This window comes from Sorex fumeus, unplaced genomic scaffold (assembly GCF_029834395.1).
Source record: "Sorex fumeus unplaced genomic scaffold, SorFum_2.1 ptg000036l, whole genome shotgun sequence".
Taxonomy (NCBI): Eukaryota; Metazoa; Chordata; class Mammalia; order Eulipotyphla; family Soricidae; genus Sorex; species Sorex fumeus.
The window spans coordinates 4,273,885-4,297,502 of NW_026606093.1; the positions used below are offsets into that span (position 1 = coordinate 4,273,885).

The following is a 23,618-nucleotide window of genomic DNA, read 5'->3' on the forward strand; positions in this document are numbered from 1 at the left end:
CAATTAACAAACCATAGGTAAGAATTTCCCAGAGTTGAGGAGAGCAGGTACCCAGATCCAAGAGGGGCCTGGTTGAAAAAGACCTATAGAAAAAACTTAAAAATACATTATAATCAGAATGACAAAAGCAAAAGACTGAGACAATACCAAAAGCAGCAAGATCAAAAAGGAAATTCTCATCTAATTCAGAATAGCCTGCATCTAATTCAGAATAGCCTGAATTAGATGAATAGCCTATCAGGTACAAGACTCAAAAATTTGTAATGTCATAGACTTGAATTGAATCATTCTTGGAAGCCAACCACCACAAATATTGTTTCAGTAAAGTTCAATGAATTATTAGTTTGAAAACAGTATTCACGAATGCTGTAAAATATTTGGGGGACCATATTCCTATATGTTTATAGGAGAGTAACATAATTCAGGGTTAGCAGAATATAGGTTTTCAAGGTTGGTAATTTAAAAATCAGCCTAATTTCAAACACTCTCTGTGTTCTGAAATCAGAACTCGCCAGCCTATTGGTTTTTTATTCATCCGTTCAACAATTTATAAGATAATTGTTGAAAAGAGGAGCAATTTTGATACAATGTGGGGGGAAAGACTCAGACCTGTCAAGATTTAGAATTAATTTTTAAAAGCTGAAGGTGGTTATTTATGACAATTCACATATTTTGTCAGACAGAATAGGAATTTATTAAAGCATCACTTACTAATAAAACTGAAAGCCATTGAAATGTAACCCAAAGTATAGAATAATGGCACCACAATGTGGTATAGTGATGAGTAAAGGCAGCACTGCAGGGACTGGAGTGATAGCACAGTGGGTAGGGCGTTTGTCTTGCACGCGGTGGACCCATGTTTGATTCCCAGCATCCCATACGGTATCCCAAGCACTAGCAGGAGTAATTCCTGAGTGCATGAATCAGGAGTAGCCTCTGTGCATCGCTGGGCGTGACCCAAAAAGAAAAAAAAAGTCAGCACTGCAGTGATACAATTTATACGGAATCCTATCTTTATCACTTTGCAGCCCTGAGGTTTTGGGCAAAAATTACTTAATACGTTGGGTATTAGCAGATATGCCAATGGGTTGGAACAGATTCTTTGCAGGCTGGGGCCTGGAATTCAATCCCTGGCACCATGGTCACCCAAGCACAGACAGGAATAATTCCTGAGCACTGAGTCAGTAAGAACCCCTGAGCACTACTAGGTGTGGCTCAACAACCAGACCAGAACAGACTAAACCAACACACACCACACACACACACACACACACACACACACACCACACACACACAAAGACGCGCACACACACACATACACACAACAAAACTTTATACTAGATCTCTAAATAGGAACAACAACAATTACACTGTCCTCCCGCTGTTCATCAATTTTGCTCGAGTGGGCCCAGTAACGTCTCCATTGTGAGACTTGTTGTTACTGTGTTTGGCATATCGAATACGTCATGGGTAACTTGCCAGGCTTTGCTGTGCGGGCGAGATACTCTCGGTAGCTTGCCAGGCTCTCTGAGAGGGGCAGAGGAATCGAACCGGCTCAGTCGGGCAGGCTGCGCACAAGGCAAACGCCCTACGGCTGTGCTATTGCTCCAGCCCTCTAAATAGGATCAGCTCTACTTTAGAGGACTGTTAGGAACATTAAAGGAGTTAGCTTATGTAAAGCCTTTACAATAAGGCTTGATTCAATAAATATTAATCATTATTATCTGTGAGATGATTAATGGCATGAATATTATTTCTAAGAAAGCCATGTGATAGGACAACTTAATTTGGCCAAATTAAACAGCTTCTAAGAAGGGTATTCTTTAGTAGGTAAGGTTGATGTTTGTCTGGTTTTACTCCTCTTGGCTTTAATGCAAGTGTTATTTAGTTTCATATTTACTTGTAAAAACAATTTGCATCCATTTAAAAAGGGACCAAAAGAAGTAGTAGGAATAGATTCTGTGGAAAATACAGGTCTGTGTGATTACCACAAAGCTACCTTTAGTGGCAAGAAGAGAAATCAACCTCAAACCAATCTTTCTGGGTTTATGCTCAATGAGATCCTCGGATGAAGGTCAGAAAGTACAGGAAACAAAGTTATAAATCATGCCACCTGATGGGGCACCAAAGGAGAAGCAGAACTAGGAGGGGCACACACACCAGGGCAGGAAGCCTACGCTGATTTATTCGCACTGAATCAATTCAAGAGAGATCAGGAAACTCTGAAGATTTGTCGAGTCCCCACGGCATCATAAAAGGCAACAATCTGACAATAGGAAGAGCAAGTTAGATTTGATGCTGGGAAAGAAGGGGAAAGAGTCTGATCAAGTTTTTGTGAAGAATTTTCATACATCTGGAATTGATGACAAAAAGGGAGCAGATGGATGAAGAGAGACGGGGAGGAATCCAGATTCTTCACATGTCCCAACCTCTGGACTTCACTTACTTCCAAGCAAGAATTCATCAAAAATATGGCTCACTTCTTTGTCAGATACAAAATAGTTTTAAGGGGATATAAGTGGGATTTGTCTTTCATAATTTGTCATTATATACGTGTTATATATGTGTATAAGCATACATACAAACACATAACGAATCAAGGCCAAAAAATTAGCTGCATGCACTGAATTATCAAGAGATCGATAGATCATGGTGGTCAAAGGTACACATTTACAGCTGTAAAATTAAAGTCCTGGGGCTGTAACATATCGAATGGTGACTAGACTTGACAGTTTCATTTATTTGAAGTTTACTAAGAGAACAGATCTCCTAAGTTCTAACCACAAGAAAAAAAAGTCTAAGTGTGGAGATGTAAGTTAACTAGGCTTACTGTGGCAATCCATTTAAAAATGTACACATATATCAAATCATTACAGTGTACCCCAACACTTCATTTGTCAATTATTCCTACATTTTTTTTGGGGGGGCACATCCCAGCTGTGCTCAGGGATTACTCCTAGCTGGCTCAGGAAACTCTATGGTGTCCTAGGGATAGAACCTGACAGGCCGCATGCAAGGCAAACGTTCTTTCTGTTGTACTATGGCTCTGACCTCTATCCATTTTAAAAAGTAAAAATCTGGGGGTTCACGGATGTGGGTCAGAGATGGGGTTACCTATTCTGCCAGCAGGAAGCCACAAGTTTGATTCTAGGTACTATCCCACAGTGCCAAGTGAGGGTCCACTGTTACTACTCTGCTGGTCCTCAGAGCTACAGCAAATATTCACGCTCCAGTGTATTATAACTGGTATACCACCCAGAGCACTGCAACAACAAAAATAACAAAGGGAAGGAAAGCCGGGAAGCAGAGAGTTACATAAAATCTGGATTTTCTAGGGGGAAATGGTTGCTCAGATACCATGTGGCTCACACCTTGCATGGGCATAATGAGTTTGATTTAAAAGCTGCTGTTTAGACAAAGCGTGTGATTCCCTAACTCAACAAAGTTTTGTTTCTCTTATTGCCTTATATACTTCACTCGTTTCTTCCATTTAGGATAGCCGCCAGGTCATATAGCTCCAGGGTAGGCCACAGGTTACCAAACTTATCTGGTCTGCGACCACCTTTCCAGAAAAACAATTCCTCCACACGCTCCCTGGAGAGCCACCTTTCAGGCAACTGCAAGAGAATAATTCCCCAATGCACTTCGGACACCTCTAACTCCCATGGATCATTTGAGCACATTTGGAGAAGGGGTGGTGCCACCCACTTTGGGTACCAATGGGTGCTATCAGGTATTTGAAAAATACTTTGTAAATTGTGAAGTGCTGGATATTAGCTTGATGGTGTTATTATAGCTCAAGATTATATACTTAAGTTATCAACAGCTGAAGCTCAGTTCTCTTGACATTTAGTTTAGTGCTATTTCAACTGTGCCACACCACTTCATACAAATAAAAAATAGGCTGGGGACACAGTGTAGGTGCTTGCCTTGCACAAGGTCGAGTTCATTTGATCCCACACATTCTGGTTCCCTGAGACCACCAGGAGTGCAGAGCTAGAAGTTGGCCCACCAACCAACCAACCAACCAACCAACCAACCAACCAACCCACCCCAAACAGGGCAGTAAGTTACAAAATGAGAATGACTATCTGTGAAGAAACAGTGAAATCAATGGAAATAATTCATTCACCTTAGACTATATAAATGAACAATTGCAGGGAGTCAATCATTCTCTTTTGCTTTCTCCCCTCTCATGTTTCAACTTACACCCAAAAAGAGAATGTGTATGTGAAAGAGAAAAAACAAAAAGCACAGAATGCTTTGGCTAGTGATTAAAAAAATGGATTTCATGGCTAGGAAATTCCAAACTACAAAGATGAGTCCTAAAGTGAAGATTAAAGTAGAGATTAAGTTGAGGAAGCAGAAGGCAATTCCAGAGGTGAGGACAGTGGATGGAAAATGTTTTGTCTCAAGTTCCTTTCAAATAAATCTGGATACTATTAGCAGGAAAAATCTTATAGACCTTAATGTTTGTAATGGTTTGAAGAATATGAATACACATATATATGTATACTTAAATAGGCAAATTCCTTAAAACATACAAATCTAGAATTTGTATATTTTACAATATACAATATACAATGAAGTTCATAGAACCCAGATAATGTGGAACTTTGTGACCTTGGACTCTGGACTCAACGGGACCTGGCAACAGAGATCCTCTCTGCCTGCTTCCCCCCCAGTCTCCGGCGACTCAGGGATCACACCCATAAGCCACAGCCTGCCGACACCACCCTGCAGAACTCACGGATGCTCCTCCCAGATGGGAGTATAAAATGAGGCTCCCAGAACCATGCCTCCAGACTCTTGTGCCAGGCTGTGGGGCTGGTGAGAGCTCTTCCCACACCAAGGGACCCAGCCCCGGCAGCCGACCTCCACTACCCAACCACCACTACGCTCCAGGCCGCTTTCCAGACACATTTTAAGACACTTCTTACCCATTTTCCACAATTACTATACCATCTGATGGGTTTCAGACAGTAGGCAACAAATCATAGAGAAAAATATATAAATATATGCCTCTTGGAGAGCCCGGCAAGCTACCAAGAGAATCCTGCCTGCGCAGGCAGAGCCTGGCAAGCTCACCGTAGTGTATTCGATATGCCAAATACAGTAACAACAACAGGTCTCATTCCCCTGACCCTGAAAGAGCCTCCAATAGTTGGGAAAAGACAAGTAAGAAGAGGATGCTAAAATCTCAGGGCTGGGAGGGATAGAGACGTTACTGGCTTCTGCTCGAGTAATTCGATGATCAATGGGATGACAGTGATACAGTGACACACTGATACAATGTTGTATTATGTGAGATAGGATAATTAAAGGACTAAAATTTTTATTTGATTACTGAGACTAATGGAGGATGCTCCATTAGCCTAATAAAACATTAAAATACAATATTCTTTCAACTTTGAATATTGTATATTCCAAGTAGATAAAAAGTGTTTTGCTTTTCATGGCCCAAAAATAAGTCACTTAGGAGGAAATTCAGCTATTCAGGACAGCTGAGAGATTGACAATAACATGGACAGCACTTTGAGGGGAAAGCGGGCCATGTTAGTCCTATAGTGCCTGACATAAACGTGTCATCTAAGGGATGTCAGCTCATCAGGCCAAAGGCAGCTGGCTTTAAAGGTACCTGAATGTTCTCAGAGGCTCAGTGAGCTCAGGGGTTGCAGCAAATAGTACCTTGGGTAGGATGTTTGCCTTGCACATGGTCAACCTGAGTTTGATCCTCAGCATCCCTTATGGTCCCCTGAGTACCGCCAGGAGCAATTTCTGAGTACACAGTCAGGAGTAATCCTTGAGCACCACAGGGTGTGGCCCCAAAAACAAAACCAAAAGTTACACACAAACCCCAAACTCACCAAAACTAAAACACAAAGGCTGGCCTCATTATCATTATCATTACAAATTGCTCAATGAGAAGAGATGCCAACGCCAGTTTACTTTTCAGTTTCTGGAGCCCTCAAGCTGCTTTAGTGCTTGCTATTTAATCTTACCTTTTACTCTCTTATTGTTCAACTCACTCTCTCTCCAATTTTAGATGTTTCTTCTAAATTAGTTCTGATATAACGAAGAGTGAGTTTTTCCATTTATTCTGGAGCTAGTGAGAGGGTCCACAGCCGAGGACAAAAAGAATAGCTAATCCAGTCACATTCTAGAGAGGGTTTACTACGGGGTCTCAGAGATGGATCAGAGGGTTGGAGCGCAGCTTTGCGTGTGGGAGACCCAATTTTGATCCCCGGCATGGTGTGATTCCCCAAGCACACACAGCTGTGGGCCAACAAAAGCACCAAAAAGTAAAACTGAAACCACAGGAAAGCTTCCTATGGAGATGGCTGGAAATAACCCCTTTCTCACCAGCCAGTATCTCAATGTACACCTTGTTAGCATGGAAGACTGGCACGAGAGTGGGGGTAGAAGGGGTGGAGAAGAAACGTGTCATACAGATACATGAATGAAGGTCTACCTTGACTACGCACAGCGAGAGGGAACCAATTCCAAGGCTGGGCAGTAGCCCTAGGAGACTGGCCCTGCATTCTTTTGCTCCTCTGCTGTCGGATGTCATCAATTCAAAGAACTTTTCAAGAGTTGAACAGAAATACAAAATCATACGTATGTATCTGGCAATGTCTGGATATTCTTCCCTGTATTTTTTGGGGGGGGTGATACTCAGGGGTTACTCCTGATGATGCTCAAGGGATTACTCCTGGCAGTGCTCAGGGGACCATATAGGATGCTGGGAACTGAACCTGGGTCAGCTGCGTGCAAGGCAAGCAACCTAGCTGCTCTACTACCCTTCCGGCCCAACCAGCCTCCCTACTTTTGAGACGGATCCACATTATAGTTGATTCATCAACTTCATACAGATTCATTTAGGAGTGATCTGTAGACCACTCAGAGTCAAAATAAGCAGCATTCTAGGGGCCATTGTTAGACCCAGAGAATATTAAGCTCCGATGTAGGCTGCCAATGCTGAAGACATCAAATAAGCTAAATTCCGTATCCTGGTTTTTTTGTAGCAGCAGGCCCACATCACTATTTCCTGTAATTGATAAGCCAGTGACAAATCATACCAATTCTTCATAGGCAATACTGGAGGGCAGAGGTCCTAGCATTGAATGCTCTTGAACAATAATACATCTCTCGGGGGAACAAATCAGGACCGTAAAATCTTGAAAGAGTAGTATTCTCACTCTAACTCTGAGAGAAACTTTCTAACTACCATCTGTCTGGGATTACCATTTAACATGGCACAAGCAAGACATTTAGTTCAAGTTCTGGTTCTGCCACTTAGTTCTCATGGAAATTTAGCCAAGATATGGAATCTTTTAGAACTGTGGGTGCTTCATCTACATAATGAAGATAAAATTAAACAGAACTGAAGTAAGAATTTGATACCAGGTATATAAAGCCACTTGCACAGCACATTACAATAAAATGGCCACTTCTACTGTTTTACTTTCAGGTACTTCTGAAAATCCATACTGTTCAGGGCTACCAGGAAACTGAGAGTGGAAAGTCAGAACTAAGTGAATGAGACAGAATACCTGCTGGGGAATTAAAATGTTCAGTTTGAGAACTTCCAGCAGGTGGGCAATGATGGCAAAATCAGGTATCAGAAAGGCATATTCAAAATTTACCTATTTTTTTTTATCTCCCCTGGAGGTGCTCAGGACTTACTCTTGGCTCTGTGCTCAGAGACTGTTCCTGGCTGTTTCTCAAGGAACCAACTGTGGTGCTAGGAATTCAGCCGGAGCTGGCTGCATGCAAGGCAAGTGCCTTAACTCCCGTGCTATCCATGTGGCCCTGGATTTATATTTAAGTAATGTTAAATCAGGCTGGGGGGCCTGGCATGCAGCAGACACTGATTTGATCTTTGCTGCATGAGCACTAAACCAGGAGTAATCCCTAAGCAACAATGTACGTAGCTCCAACTTTCCCTTCCCTGTACTAAACCACTAAAATAATTAAAATGCTATTTTAGGGTGTGTGTGTGTGTGTGCACGTGGTGTGTGTGCACGTGGTGTGTGTGTGTGTGTGTGTGAGAGAGAGAGAGAGAGAGAGAGAGAGAGAGAGAGAGAGAGTACCTTAGTGGTTAAGGCATTTGCCTTGCACATAGCTGACCCATGTTTGATCCCCAGTACAGCATATGGTCCCCTTAGCCCCACTAGGAGTGATCCCTGAGCAGAGAACCAGGTGCAGGCCTGGAGCACAGCTTAGAGTGATTTGAAATAGAATAAGAAATGCTATTTTATAGTTGTAGCACTGAAACTACCAAAAAGCGAAAGATCAAAATGTTCTCACTTGTTCTCCTCACTACTCTGAGAAACAAATTTTTTTTCTGAGAAACTCTCTTTCTCAGAGGGCCAGAATACAACATACTAGCTGTGTCATTCTGAACGTTACTGTCGTCCTGAGAATTAAACTAAGTTATTACAGATGACCGGGAATGAGAGCAAGTTTCTGAGCACCCCACCCCCTTCCTCTTGATGTACCATGTATCCCCTATGGCCCAAGTGTCATTTTGCAATAGGGCTCTTTTGAAAGAGAACAGAAATGGGGATCTAAAAGCTTCAAGTCTGTATTCTTATTTGTTATCTGCATGCTACAGACGAGGAACACGAATCTCAGAGAAGTAATTTAACCAGTAAAACAGAGCGAAAGCTACAACAGGTCTCATTTGCTCTCTACCATGCTGTTCCTGTGAAAACAGATGCTTCCATTTCTATAGGATTTGACAGAGTAAATCCTCAATGAATCAAAATTCAATGGGCAAATAAATCTTGTAAGGCAGAGGAGATCTAGGGAGGCTGTTTGAAAAGTTAAGGGCAGGGATATCCTCTGTAAAACTTGTCTTGCCAAATGCTTGGCACAACCAGCGTAGTAAGTATTAGACTGGGAGCTCTGTCAAGACCAGGCCTATGTTTCCAAATTCTTCATGCGTAGATGGTGGAATAAAAGAAAATATTGCCTGCATTGAATCCTCACACAGCATTACAGAACGGTACCTGCAGATGAGACTGTTTAGAGAGAAACCAAATCTGTGTAAATTTCTAGCCTTTATTCCTCGAGGATCATGGCTGAATTAAAAATATCCAGCCTGTCTTGCACAGACCACTGTGCGCGTGGCCCTGTGCTCAGAGCACACACAGTCAGACTTCATGCAAACAGCAATCCCAACATGGATGCTGAAAAAGCTCTTGAGGTGAACAGAAAAAAAATCAATGCTGAGAGAAAGGCCATTTGGTGACAGCCACTGTGGCTCAACAGATTGGATTAAATCTTTCCAGAGTTCTAGCTGCGTTTACGTGAGCCTAACGCAGGGGCTTGACGCAGCAGGGGCTTCTTCATGACTTACAATCTGCACACACTCGTTGGCACTCACCACAGCACATCTGGAATGGGTTAGACAACTTGAGCTTTGTTTTTGTTTTTTTCAATTCATTGGCCCTGGCCCTTCCCTCTGATGCAAAACTCCTCATGTGCTGCTTCGCCATGAATGAGTCAAGGAGGCAAGTTACCCTGGGGTGGTAAGTAAATTGGGACCATCTTAGAGGATGACCCCCAAATCTGTAAATCCCTTGTTGCTTTGCCTCCTTCTGACGATAGGAATCACACACAAACGCCAAGACCCCATCAAGGCAGGGGCAGCTCGGTTTACTGGAAAGCTTGGCCAGTGCTGACTGCTTCCTTGTTAGGAAATGGCCTTTAGATTGAGGGACATTCCAGCAATTCAAGGACTCGGAGCTTTAAATTAAAACAACATTGATGCCATATCCTCTTTCCAAAGGGCCTCTCCCTTCTGCGAAAGTTAGTATACACACTTAGAGAAATTAAAAATGAAAATGTCTCTGGCAAGACTCCTTCCTTCTTGCCCAGCGCATCCCAGATACAGTCTGCAATGGTAGAAAGCGGAAAATTTCCATGGAACGAAGGTAGAAAAATACTGTTAGGAAGGACTTTGCAAGAACTGTATAATCCTTCTGTTCACCCCACTGCATCGCTACAGAATGTCCGGGGCAGATAGTTAGATGTAAAGATATTACGAAGTTTTGAGCCACTCCTTTGAAGGGTATAACTCAATGGATTAATTGCTATCCTTAAGTTTTAGTTTTCACCTAATGAACACATAGAACTTTCAGAGTCAAGTGAGCAACAGTCAGTGTGAATGAGATACAGTTTTTCTGCTACACATTCCATTTTGCTTGGTGTCTTAATATGGAGGGATCAAAAAGTAGGTGAATAACGTTTATATAACAGGTTTAGTGACTAAAGTGTACATATTTAGTGTATACTACACGTATTTCATTATATCATTCATTGGCCCTTGGTCTCTAATTGAGGATCCAAAATACGTACATGTGGGGTAGGACAGAGAGTACAGCTTGCCTTGCATGTGGTCAACCCAAGTTCAGATCCTTAGCACCTCATCTGGTGCCCTGAGCCGAGTGAGGAGTGATCCTTGAGCGCAGAGCCAGGAGTAAGCCCTGAGTACTGCTGGGTGTGGCCCCTCAAATAAAAAAAAAAACAGCGAAAAATACTGAGTGTGTGTGTGTGTGGTGTGTGTGGTGTGTATGTATGTATGTACATACATGGATTAGCCCCTATAATGTTTATGGTGGAGTATAGTGATCATGTGCTGTATTGACATTTCATTTTCTGTCATTATTACGTAAATAGTACAGTATTTAACATAAACACACAAACACACACACACAACACTCCATATATCATTGTATTGCTTAAAGTCAAAGTTATCTAGTGAGAATTAAAAGTATATGTGACTAAATGCATTGTTTACACATATACTATACCTTTTCATTTGAGGGACTTGAGCATTTGTGGACTGCGGTATCTGTGGGGATTCCAGAACATTCTCCCGGAAACATGGAGGGACAACTAAATGTACACACATTAGTGAAATGAATGTCACAATGAAGCTACTTGACATGTTTTTTTCATTTCACATACCTTTCTTTGAGGTGAGACCCTTAAGATCTATTTTCAGAGAACATCTTCAATCCCAGTGTAGTACTATTAACTAGTTTCTTAACCCTTTCCTGACCATGATCCCCTTCTGAGTTTGTTCCTTCCTGTGGACTCCCATTTATGTTACTTCCATCTCTGCCTTCATGGAGTATCCTGGGGGTCCACAGTGGGACACAGGTCCCCAGCTGAGAAATGCTATTGTTACTTACTCATCTTGCATAACTGAAACTTCTGTACCCTTTGACCAGTATCTTCCCATTTCTGGTCATTCCCACATCCTGGAAACCACCACTCTACTCATATCATCAACTCTGATAAGCCAAATTTCAGTTTTCAACTGCTGGACAAATGTCTTTAGTGAAAGCATATTCTTTCCACTTTATTTTGATAAGCACCTAAATACTGAATGATATCCTCTTTTGTAAAAAATTATTTTAGGACTTGAGAAAAGTTTTATTTCAGTTGTAAATGAGCAAGTACGTTGTATTTTGTTGGTTATCTATCTTGCAGAAAAAGGATATCTTTTGGTATTTTCTCAGTAAATTTACCGGCATAAGTAAACACAAAGTCTATTTCATAGGAGATTAAATATTGCCTTAAAAACAGAAAAAAAAATCTTTGCTGTATAAATATACTCTTATTGTTTGGAACATTAAATATTATTCCCCGAATACTATCACTCGATGACTAGTTTTCCAGAGTACAAAAGAATCAATTCCTTCATTTGGAAAACTCTTTCCCAGTTTGATGATTTCAGGCAGAAGAGCACATTTAGGCAGCCAAATTGCACAGAAAACATGATGGAGAATGCAAGTGAAAAAAAAAATAGGTGGGCAGGCTGGAATGCAGCTCAGTGGTAAGCCTGTGTGTGTGAAGGCTTGGCTTTGATCCCTGGTACAACCAAAAGAGAGCGGGGAAAAGTTCGGGCTTGCAGTAAAAGCTGATCCCACTGATCTTCCTTCCCTTGCATTTAATTATTATACCTGTTGCTTAAGCTGCTGCACCAGCCGATCCTTCTCCCGCTTGAGCGCAGCTACCTCTTCCTGGGTCTTTTTCTTCGAGGAAGAAAGTTCCAGAAGAGCAATGTTAGCGTCCTTTTCACTAATGGCAGCCAAAAGAGCTTCTTGCCTGTACAGAAAGAAAATGTCAAGACTCGTTAAATACTCACACCTAACCTTTGCAGAAACTATTGTTTGTAGGCATTTCATTTTCTTTTTTTGGGGAAAGGGGGCTCCTTACTGATGCAGGGTAGAGTGGGGGGATACCTCCTTAGCAGGTCAGGGTAGTACTTTCAGAGGTGTATACAGTGCCAGGGGTGTAACCTGGGCATCATGCCAGCATGCATGCTCATCCTCTGATCTTGCTCCCTAGTTCCCGTTTTACTCCACTTTGGGGGTGACGAAACAGAAACTTAAAGAGTTATAGTTTGCCCATATTCACACTAGAAAAAACAGTGCAGCTGGGAATCTCATTCAGTTACTCGGACTCTAAATGTCTTACCATGCTCTCAATACAGACATCTTAACTGTGGTTTAAATATAGTTGCAGTTAAACTTGAGAAGTAAACAAAGTCAATGTTTTTTTAGTAAGAATAATGTCACCTGTTCGCTTAGTCAATTTAATAAATTCTTTTGACAATATTCTGTGTCTTCCAGGCAAACTGAGTCATTATTAAAACAAAACATTTTCGCATGTGCAGTGTATAACAAATTGCAAATGTTAGTAAATAGGATTTAGAAATGCAGCTTCCTGTTCCTGGGGCACTTTGAATACGCAGATTATTTTTTTAAAATTTTATTTCATCATGAAAATAAGTTTACAGCCCTGACTTTATTTGGCAGCAATCTACACACTTTAAAACAATGATTTAAAACTTAGAGAATCCTGTAGTTTAGTTACCTATACTTTGGTTCATGTCCAGAGGAGTTAAACATGAGAAATTTACAAAATAATTAGAATGAAGTTGGTGGACAAGGAGCCTCAGAAGCCAAAATTCATTCCTTAACAGCTCATCTTTCGGGACCAGAGTGACAGCACAGCAGGTAGTACGTCTGCCTTGTACAAGGTCGATCTGGGTTCGATCCCAGGCACTCTCAATGGTCCCGAGTCTGCCAGGAGTGATCTCTGAGTGAAGAGCCAGGAGTAAGCCGTGAGCATCACTGGGTGTGACCCCAAAACAAAACCAACCAACCAAGCAAAAATAGTTCACCTTTTGTCAGTCACCTGTCCGTAAGGCATGTTTGATTTACAGAAACTATATACGTCCTCTCTGAGCTTCTGACCTGAAGAAATACTGAATCTGAGAATGCCCTGTTCAGGTTCAACCTTGCCACTATCTTTGGTTAAAATGATTGTGCTTCCATAGGAGTCACGTGGAAGAGGCACAAACTGGAAGAACATCTTTTGATTATTCTGGAGTTTGTTTGTTTGTTTTTTTTTCTAATTCGAGAAGTGGTACATATGGTGATCTCTGAATAAGCAATATAAAAGCACATCAGTTTGCAATACAAAAATAAAGATTTGTTTTGACTTATCTTTTTATTGGGAAGAAATGAAATTTTCCTAGAACCAAGCATAACTTTTCCTGTCTACCTTCTATTTAATTCTAAGAAGTAGCAGATGGTTTATACCACGAGGCTCCAGTCAACACCAAAGGGATAATGATGGTCTAAATATATCCTCTGGCCACTTGAAAAAAAATGTTAAGTGGTGAAATGAGCTAAAAGGTGAAGGAGTTCAAGATGGTCTTACTATGCAGTTTCCGGTGGCTTGCTGTCATCTGTTCTCTTCTGGGAGGCTTAAGACGGACAAAACAGGAATGAGAAATGTGCCTTTCCTATAAAGGTGCTGCATTTCAATACACCAATGGTCAAAATCACAGATAGCAGCAGGCAAGTGATTCGATATGCCAAAACCAGTAATTACAATGGGTCTCATAAAAGAGGTATCACTCTATTCAATTAGACTCAATTATGAGATGTCTGCTGAGTGCAGGCTACAGAGGTGATGGAACTCTGAGTTTAAGAGAAAGCATCATAATTTGAAATAATAAAACAATTTTTTTCTAGGTTGTTGAAACATCTTGACTGGATTCCAAATTCTTTTATAAATGATATACTTGGACAGCCCGTGTAGTACAGTTAATCTCTGAGGTAAAATGTCACATTCCCAAACTGCAATATGATATAACAGGTGACAATTCAGATTCTGAGACATAAAATAAAGAATGTGACACTGAGTTCTGAGTCACTGGAACAACACCTTTTAAATATGATGTAATTTGAAGCCCCTTTCCTTCTAATATACAATGCAAATAGAAATTTTATGTCACTGACAGTATCTAATTTTAGTTGGGCACTGATCTCACTACAGACTATACAGAATAAAGTTCTTTCCCATACCTATGGTCCTTACCCTCTAAAATTACCTGACAGATTAACATACCAGTGCCTTTTCCACTTGAAAAGCTAACTCAGGATACTGGTTTCTATATGTGCATGTTTCTACACAGAGCAAACTGAAGTAAAGAAAACGTTTTGATTATATATTGTACAAATACCATATAAACTCTGGGTATATTATTTTTCAGGCTTGGAAATGGACAGTATTGTGAATGTCTGTCCTTTTGGTAAATTTGGAATAAAACTGGGAGAGAACAGCTTCTTGAAAAATATCTGCAAGATGAGCCAGGAATCTAATAGACAGTAACAGTTATAAATTTGTGGGAATAAGACATTTTTTTTCTAAATTTGATAGAGTAGATCATTTAGTTGAATTTATATAGTTAAAATTTATAGAGATTTTATTATACACAAGGTGGTCTAAAGTAAAAAATAGTGCTTCTCAAACGAAAAGGACTTCAGAAAATAATACAATAATACAGAAAAATAATACAAACTGCAAAACAATCGTATTTTAGTAGACTTATATTCAATAGCTTCTTTAAAAAACACATTTTCTGAAAAAAGTTTTATCATTTATTACAGAAAAACTGAAAGATGCAGAAAACAAAAATACCAGAAACAGTTCTTTTGAAACATCAGAGTCAACGGCTAGAGATCTGGAAATCACCAATTTCAATTTTAATATGCGTATCGTAAAGGCATAACTGATTTGAAGAGCTTAATGACTAAAGGTTATCTGCAAAAAAAGGAGAAACTTGCTGGTGGAACGCATTCTGACTATTTCTCATGAGCCTCTATGGAATAACATAATCACACAGAATCCGAAAGGTAATATACATATGCCACAAGCTCCGAGCTAAGTAAGAACTATAAATGCTCCTTGCCAAAGTACTCCATTTTGAAAAGAAAAATTAGAAAATGTGGATCCAGAACCTTCCAAAGTGATTAGGAGCCCCGCTCGTGCCCAGCATGCTGGAGTACTTGCTTGAGTAGGAGGAAGCAGCAGAAGCCCAGCTCAAAGCCACTGCAGTGGTTTGTTGGCTCCATCACTGGTGCTTTAAACTACCAGGAAAGTTGACCCTGCCCTTTAACCGGCACATTCTAATAGAATCAAGATGTCTTTGAAAAAACTTTTGGATTTGAGCGTCAAGAAATAGGAAAGCTGCTTCCTCTGGGCTCCCCCTCCCCCTTCTGAACAGGGGAGGAGGGACAGGAGGCGACCAGCTAAGGCAAACGGAGCTCCAAATCCCAGTGTCAATCCTGGAATACTTAGAATACTACATTCGTCTTCTCTCACTAGCGGGGGGGGAGGGGGGGAGAAAAAGGAAAAAAAAATTAAAAAATGAGTGTTGAAATGATGGCAGTTAATCTGAAAGTGAGTCCTAAATAAGAGAGTAAGGCAGAAAGGAAGATGAATGAAGGAATGGTATTAAGATTTATTTTCCCATTTCCTATAACTGGGTATTTCAAATAGGACAATTTTATAATTATATTCTAAGAATTCCATAATCCTAAAAGTAGGAAAGAGGTCAGATGTAACTAAGAATAAAGTAACAGAGCTTGGTCAAACCAGTGACCAGAAGTCAGCCCATGGGGGCAGGCCTGAGTCTCTCAGACTTCGTTCCCAAACATTTTACAATCTCCTCTTTAGATCACCTTTATGTAGCTAACCAATTTTCCAGCACCCCATATGGTTTCCTGAGAACCACCAGGAGAAAATTAGTAAAGAGCCAGGAGTAAGCCCTGAGCAGCACTGGGTGTGACCTCCTCCCCCACCTCCAATTGAAAAATCATATTACCAAGTCACAGTCACGGTCCTCCTGCTGTTCATAGATTTGCTCGAGCGGGCCCAGTAACATCTCCATCGTGAGACTTGGTGTTACTGTGTCTGGAATACTGAATACGTCACAGGGAGCTTGCCAGGCTTTGCCGTGCGGGCGAGATACTCTCAGTAGCTTGCCGGGCTCTCCGAGAGGGGCGGAGGAATCGAACCCGGCTCATTAAAATAAAAAAAAAATTATCCAGTTTCCTTCTTCATAAAATATACCTGCATATATTTTTAAATGAAAGTCCTTCAAAAATTTATTTTTGTAAGTTATAAAAACACTTCGGTGAGGCTGTCAAATTGGCTTCACACACTGGTACATTACATATTTAAAATTGTAATAAACTTTCTATTGAACTAAATTTTAGTTTTAAAATTTATTTAGAATTATGATATAGATATTTTCTATTAAACTAAGTTTTAGCTTAAAAATCAGGTCAAGTTGGATTATTAATCAGAATGTTTTGTGAACAGGGAAATAAAAGTATGTATTTATTTTCAGAAGCATACTGTAAATTACCTCTGAGAAAAGAGTCACAAAGATAATTTTGGCAATGCCAGTACAAGGAGTAAAGTGAAAAACTTTCTAGATAAATATTTTGAGATCCAGATGGGTTCTAATTTCCAACATTGTCATTAAAAAAAATTCATTAACAAACCTTGTATTTTTCATGAAGAGATCATGACAACATAACCTCCTTTATATAATGTTTTATCTAGAGTTTCTCTTTTGCTGAATATTTCACCAACATACTTGTGAAGGTAACATATATTCATTTGGTATGACATTATATTCATAATGATCAGAATAAGGTCCACTAAAAATTTACAAGATTCATATTAATTTGTAAAACCATGGCACTATAAAATTTGTTAACTATCAGATTGTATGAATAATGTATTGATATCTCTCCATTTTAGAAATTCTAGTGAAGGGGCAAGAGAGATAATACAGCAGGTAGGGCATTTGCCTTGCATGTAGTCAACCCATGTTTGGTCCCTGGCATCTCATATGGTCCTCCAAGTAGTGCCAGGAGTAATTCCTGACTGTAGAGCCAGAAATAACCCCTGAGTATCACCGATGTGGCCCAAACTGCCCTCTCCAAAAATCTAGTGAAGATTTAAATCTTCTGTAATCTCCAAATGTGCGGAGACTAATACCCCCTTCAATAAAATATACCAGAAATTATAATTTATCATAAAATAATTACAGAAAAGAAAATATCGCTTTTAGGTAACAGTTTTAGATTTGGTTTTCACTTGGCCAAGTTGTCTCTATGTCTTTGCAATATAAGTAATTCCTGGAGTCTATTTAATTCCACTTAATTCCAGAAAGAACACAGATTTTGTGTTCACAATTTTAAAGGTTTTTGGGTCACACCCAATGGTGCTGGGGAATACTCTTGACCCTGTGCTCAGGGTCACTCCTGGCAATGCTCAGGGAACTGTGTTATGGTGCCAGGGATTGAACTGGGGTATACATGTAAGGCATACAACCCCTATACTATAAAGATGTGTTTTTATCTGATTCAGTCACTCTGGAAAACTGCATGGAAGCTTCTCAACAAATTAAGGACAAAGCTTCCATATGACCCAGCAATTCCACTGCTTGCCATCTACCTCCAAAATGGCATTCTGAAAGGACATTTGTACTTCTGCATTTGTAGCAGTGCTATTCGCAGTAGCACAGTAGCCAAGACTTGGAAACAACCTATGCCCAAGAACACAAGTGGATAAAGAAACTGTAGTATATATGCACAATGGGAATACTACTCAGTTGTGACAGAATGTACAATTCATTGCTACCTGGATAGAGCCGGAGGGTATCATGCTAAGTGAAGTTAGTCAGAGGGACAGGGAACTGGAGACACTGATGTAAGGATGATGATACTCGTGATGATGGTGTGGTATCATTACATAGGAAACGGGGAGGTCGGGGCCAGATAATTAAGATCTGTGATTGGTCACTAACATGTGCATTCTGATTAAGTTGTTCTGCATTAATTTCCGAATGCCCTGCCACAGAGGCAGGGTGGGATGGGGGGATGGGGGGTGGGAGGGATACTGGGATCAGTGGTGGTGGAGAATGGGCACTGGTGGAGGGATGAGTATTCGATCATTGTTTAACTGAAACCCAAGCACAGAAATTTGTAAATCTACAACTGTTACCTCGTGGTGTTTCACTAATAAAAATCTAAAAAAAAAAAAAAAGACTTATTTACATACAACACAGCCAATAAGGGGCTAGAGCGATAGCACAACGGGTAGGGCGTTTGTCTTTGGCCTACTCAAGTTCAATTCCTCTGCTCCTCTCGGAGAGCCCAGAAAGCTACCGAGAGTATCTTGCCCATAGGGCAAAGCCTGGCAAGCTCCCCGTGACATATTCGATATGCCAAACACAGTAACAACAAGTCTCAAAATGGAGATGTTACTGGGCCTGCTCGAGCAAATCGATGAACAACAGGAGGACAGTGACAGGACAGTGACAGTGACAGCCAATAAGACAACAGAAGTAAGGGGTGGGACACAAAGTATATTTATGTAGGAAACGACCTACATATGGATTGGCTGAGCTGAGTTGTTGGCACTGCTGTCTTAAAGATGGATGCTGCTGCTGCACATTTGTGAAATGCACCGAATGCAGTTCAATCTGCGAAATGTACAATTCACAGTACTGAAAGGAAAACTGAAATTAAGCAATATAAATTCATCAGCAAACCATATCATAAACCGAAAATAATTATCCAGGCTATCACCATGCTAAAATTACTAATGCTCACCTTAAAAAAAAAGCCTGAGTCAAACCAGTCAGAAAAAGAAAGACACACAGAATGATTTCTCTTATGTGGGGGACATAAAGAAACTTACCAAGGCAATAACAAATGGCCGGAGGCAAGTGAAACTAAGAACTCGCTTCCATAACTGAGTTTTACAAGGCCGGGGGATGTTCAGGGTGCTAGACAGAAGGGTTCAAGGATCACTGGCAGAGGGAAGCTAAAATCCAGGTGGTGGACACGCTGTTAGAACACTGTATGCATAAAAAACTATCATAAACTGGCGGGGGGTGGTTGGGGAGGGGAAGCCTTTAATTATTTTTCTCTAAAAGTTTCTCTTCCTTTCCTCTTTGCCTCCTGGTACAAAATTTTAGGGCTACACTACACTATTAAAGACAATTTTGGATTATTGATCTAAGATGGCAGAACAAAGACCTATCAGCAACCTTTTCTGGAAAAATCACTTAGCAGGAAATAGCAGGGCAACAAATACTGAAATCTCTGAAAATGAGTTATTATATGTCAAGCTAATATAAAGAGAAAATGGATAGGGAAAGGTTTTACACATGAAAAAAAAAATGAATCCAAAGTTCCCTAAGTAGGAAAAGATCAATGAAAGAGGAACAGATTTACCTGTGGCACCCAAGAAAGATTCCAGAAAGATTAGGTAGACCAGTACCTATGAACAAAGTTGTAAAACTTAAGCTATTTCATCAAATTTACCTTAAAATCAGTATTTCTCAAGTATGAATCATTTATTTTCTTAACTTTATATCTTTATAAAGTACACCGCCAATAAGGGGCTGGAGCGATAGCACAACGGGTAGGGCGTTTGCCTTCGGCCTACTCAAGTTCAATTCCTCTGCCCCTCTTGGAGGGTCTGTATTAAGATTCTGTGCTTTAATATGTCACTGTATGCATGAAGATTCTGTGCTTTAATATGTCACTGTATGCAAAAAAACCATTAAGATTAATTTTCTCACACTAAAGTGAAATTAAATCATAACCAAAGCTTGCTATTCAATTTCTAGGAAATTAACTCATGTTCAAAGGTCACATAAGTAGACCCCAATGTATTGCTAAATACCTAGAGGAGAAAAAATCTCATTTGATCCTTGTGTAAAACTAAATACCGTTTGAAATAAAAATATAATGGGGTGGCTGGAAAGATAGCACAGTGGGTTAAGGCTCTTGTGTTGCACATGGGTGACCCGGGTTTTATCCCCAGTACTAAATATGGTTTCCTGAGCTCTGCCAGCAATGATTCCTGAGCAAAAAGTCAGGAGTAAGCCCTGGGCATTTCTTGGTGTGTAACCCCCCAAGACCTCAAGTAAATAAATAACTTCCCCCCAAATACATAATGGCTCACGGACCCTCTTTCATACGTCTCCACCAATCTGTATTGTAATAGTAACTGTACTTTACTTTTTTAATTGAGGAGTCCATACAGGGATATTTTAAGGTATATAAAATATCTAGCCTAGCTCTGGAGCTCTTTTTAACGTTGAAAGAAGTTTTGAAACATGTAAGCCTATTCTCTAATTGTCTTACTGTATATGACTCTCAGGGAATGGGCATCTATACTTGTTGCTGTTTATTTTAATTTGGTTCTGCTTTGGTGCTAAACCTAGTGGTACTGAAGGCTTACTCCTGGGTCTGTACTCAAGGATCATTCCTGATTCCTGGTGGTGCTGGGGGACATATGCAGTGCCAGGGATTGAAATGGGGTTGGCTGCATGCAAGGCAAGTGTCTTAGTGCCTGTACCATATTTAAGACCCAAAGTTAAGTAATAGGTTATCTTTGACTCTCCATATCCTTGTCAAGAATGGGAATTTATCATTCGTATTTGCTTTCCCTCATCCAATCTGTATTTAGAAAATCTTAAAGCAGAAATGGTCAGTTATCTTATGATTTTGTTTCCTTCACAGGGATTACACTCAGAAGTGCTGGGAGACAGAGGAGGCCCCTGGGATACTCCCAGAGATTCTCAACTCAGGTGCAGATCTGATGGTCAGTGCTTGAGCGTGAGGCTGTGGTGGCCACAGGACCACCCAGGAGTGCTCAGGCATTTCAACTCTTAAATTTGATGATACTGCAAATAATCATACTAGTGACCATTACTGGACTCAGAAATATCATGCAGAGATGTCTATGGCTAAGTTCTAGGCAACGGATTGGAAACAGTTTTGGAGAGCATCTCATAAAACAGTCATAAGGAAATGTCTTCCTATCTCTGTCACCAGGGTCCCCACAAGAGAGGTAAATTTAGGATCTTCTGCTTTCTACATCTCTGCCTTTAGGAAGAGCTGGCAAGCCAAGGGCATTTTTGTTGGGGATTTACTCAAATCCTATCAAAATCCCTACTGAATTATGACTTGAACCTGCTGATTTGTGTTGAGGATCTGGGGGTGCGGAGAGGAGGTGAATGGCTTAGCAAAGGTCTCAAGAGATGAGGCTAAGTGGTGGGTTCACTGCAACATCTGGGATGACACAGATAAAGACTCAGACTGGTCTTTCCTTTCATTTTGTCTTTACAAACATATTTTACAATACTATGTCATTCTGCCTTGTGTTTTAGTTTAATATGAATAGAAAACTCAGAATATAAACCTTACATATAAAGGCATAGTAACTTTAAAATAGGGTACACCTGTTATTGTTTTATTCATACTTTGTGGCTGCACTGTCCTTTTTTCTTAGCAAGTCTGTTTCCCAAGGAAAACAAAGTCATATTATTACTCAGAATTTAAACTTCAGAACGTTCATTTATTTAGATGTCTGTTTTAAGAATTATTGAATGCTTTAAGCAATTAATCCCCACACTCTGTCACTGTCCCCTTGTTTATATAACCTTTTTCCAGTCAGAGATGGATAACGTGTCCATGCCAGCTGTCCACACTGTGCTACCATGGGGGCCTGCTTGCCTTTTCTTTAGCTTGCACTGCATTCCAAGGCTATTTGCTATGACATTTGCAAAAAAAAAGAATGCCAGTGGTATCATGGCACTCATTTCTCCACCTTCTGGTACAATGCAGAGCTGTGCCCCGATTTCACAAAACAACAAGCAATTACAGAACATCGAATCTTTGGATCTTTGGAATACTGCCTGAAAAGAAAGTAGGAACTTGCCCAGTGACTAAATATTCAAGATATTTTGCAAGCTGCCCAGAAAGCCCAGGAAAACCCTAAGGGGAATATGGATGAATGAGTGCTGCCTGGGGTACACTGGGAGGAAACTCAGGACCAAAGGTCACCAAAATCTCTGGCTGGCAAAACAGATAAAAATGAACTCTGCAATTTATTACCTATGTTAACAAATCAACAAATTCTATCATACATTTGCATTCAAGTTTTGAGCAAAAAGTTGACAACAGCTCTCCTCCCTAAGTCTGGAATTCAACATCTGGTGGGGACATTCTGCAGGAATGGCTAAGTGACTGTGTTTGCATTAGGCAGATGAGTTATTATTATTGTCAGCTTGGATAATCCCATCTTCCTTTTTATAAGGGGTATGTGGTCTGCAGGAAGCATAAATGGACGAGAAATGCAGAATCTTTAGATAAAAATTTCTTCTAAAATGTGAAGTTTTTTATATAACGGAATTACTTGTAAGCACAGAAAGTATGCTAAAAAGCACTAAAGCCAATTCTGGGTATCAGACTTCTGGCCTCATGTCTACAAGGCAGGCACTTTCCCACTGAGCAATGATCAGGTTCCTCTTTCTCTATATTTTTTATATTTTCTCTATATTTCTCTATATTTTTATGTATAGAATATTTTCTATATATTTTTTCTCTCTAAGCATATTATTTTGCCTAACAGTACAGACACATATGCATGTTTCACATTTCTAAAAGTGGATCAATTAATGATATGTGCCTGATCTTGAACTCAACCAGTTTTTGACTTGGCTGTCATGCCTCGCTGGAACCTTCCTGACAGGAATAATTCAATTTCCAAATATTCCAGTCTCTGTGATTCATTAGTCCATCTGATTGGAACAGATACAGAATGTTTCCTTTTATTATTCCCAGCCTGTTCCATAGTCGAAAGTCTCACTTTTTAGTAAGACATGAGTCTCCAGCTCAACATTTTAAAAAGTATATTTCATAGATGGGTGGCAAAAGCTAGTAATGAGCGTCTTGGGGGGCGGGGAAGACGTCCAGAGATGGAGCGATACTACTGGGGTAAGGTGCCTCCCTTGCATGCAGCCAGCCCGGGTTGGACAGCAGACATCGCATGGGGCAGCCCTACTGCCACCCTCCATCAAGACCAGAAGTGATCCCTGACCAGGAGAAAGATACGAGGTGTGGAAATGATCTGGAGAGAAGGTAGTTACAATCACAGAAGCGCACGGGATCAGCAGCAGCAGCAGAGACACAGAACACCGGCAGGAGAGAAGAAGGGACAGAGCCGAGCGGGCGCAGTCACAGAACTAAGAAGTGCTCAGATACTTGCTTGATTGGTATTTACAGACAAATCAAGGGGAGAGAATAAAAAGTTACTGCTGGATTTAAATTTTGCAATGTTACCAGGTACTTTGAGAGCAGTTTTGGTGCTGGGATAGAAGGCACACTGGAGCAGTCAAGAGGTGGGACCACAAATCAGCCTTTGAAGAT

The 23,618-nt window shown here is 40.5% G+C and overlaps 1 protein-coding gene across 6 annotated transcripts in view; it reads right to left on the reverse strand.

The window, feature by feature from the left end:
• Positions 1–23,618, reverse strand: part of ERC1 (ELKS/RAB6-interacting/CAST family member 1) — a 490,300-nt gene that overhangs the window by 103,870 nt on the left and 362,812 nt on the right. For all 6 annotated transcript variants that reach the window (XM_056117812.1, XM_056117809.1, XM_056117811.1 and 3 more), the window contains one exon: positions 11,979–12,123. In XM_056117812.1, the coding sequence (XP_055973787.1) occupies positions 11,979–12,123 (145 nt within the window). The remainder of the gene's footprint in view (positions 1–11,978; positions 12,124–23,618) is intronic.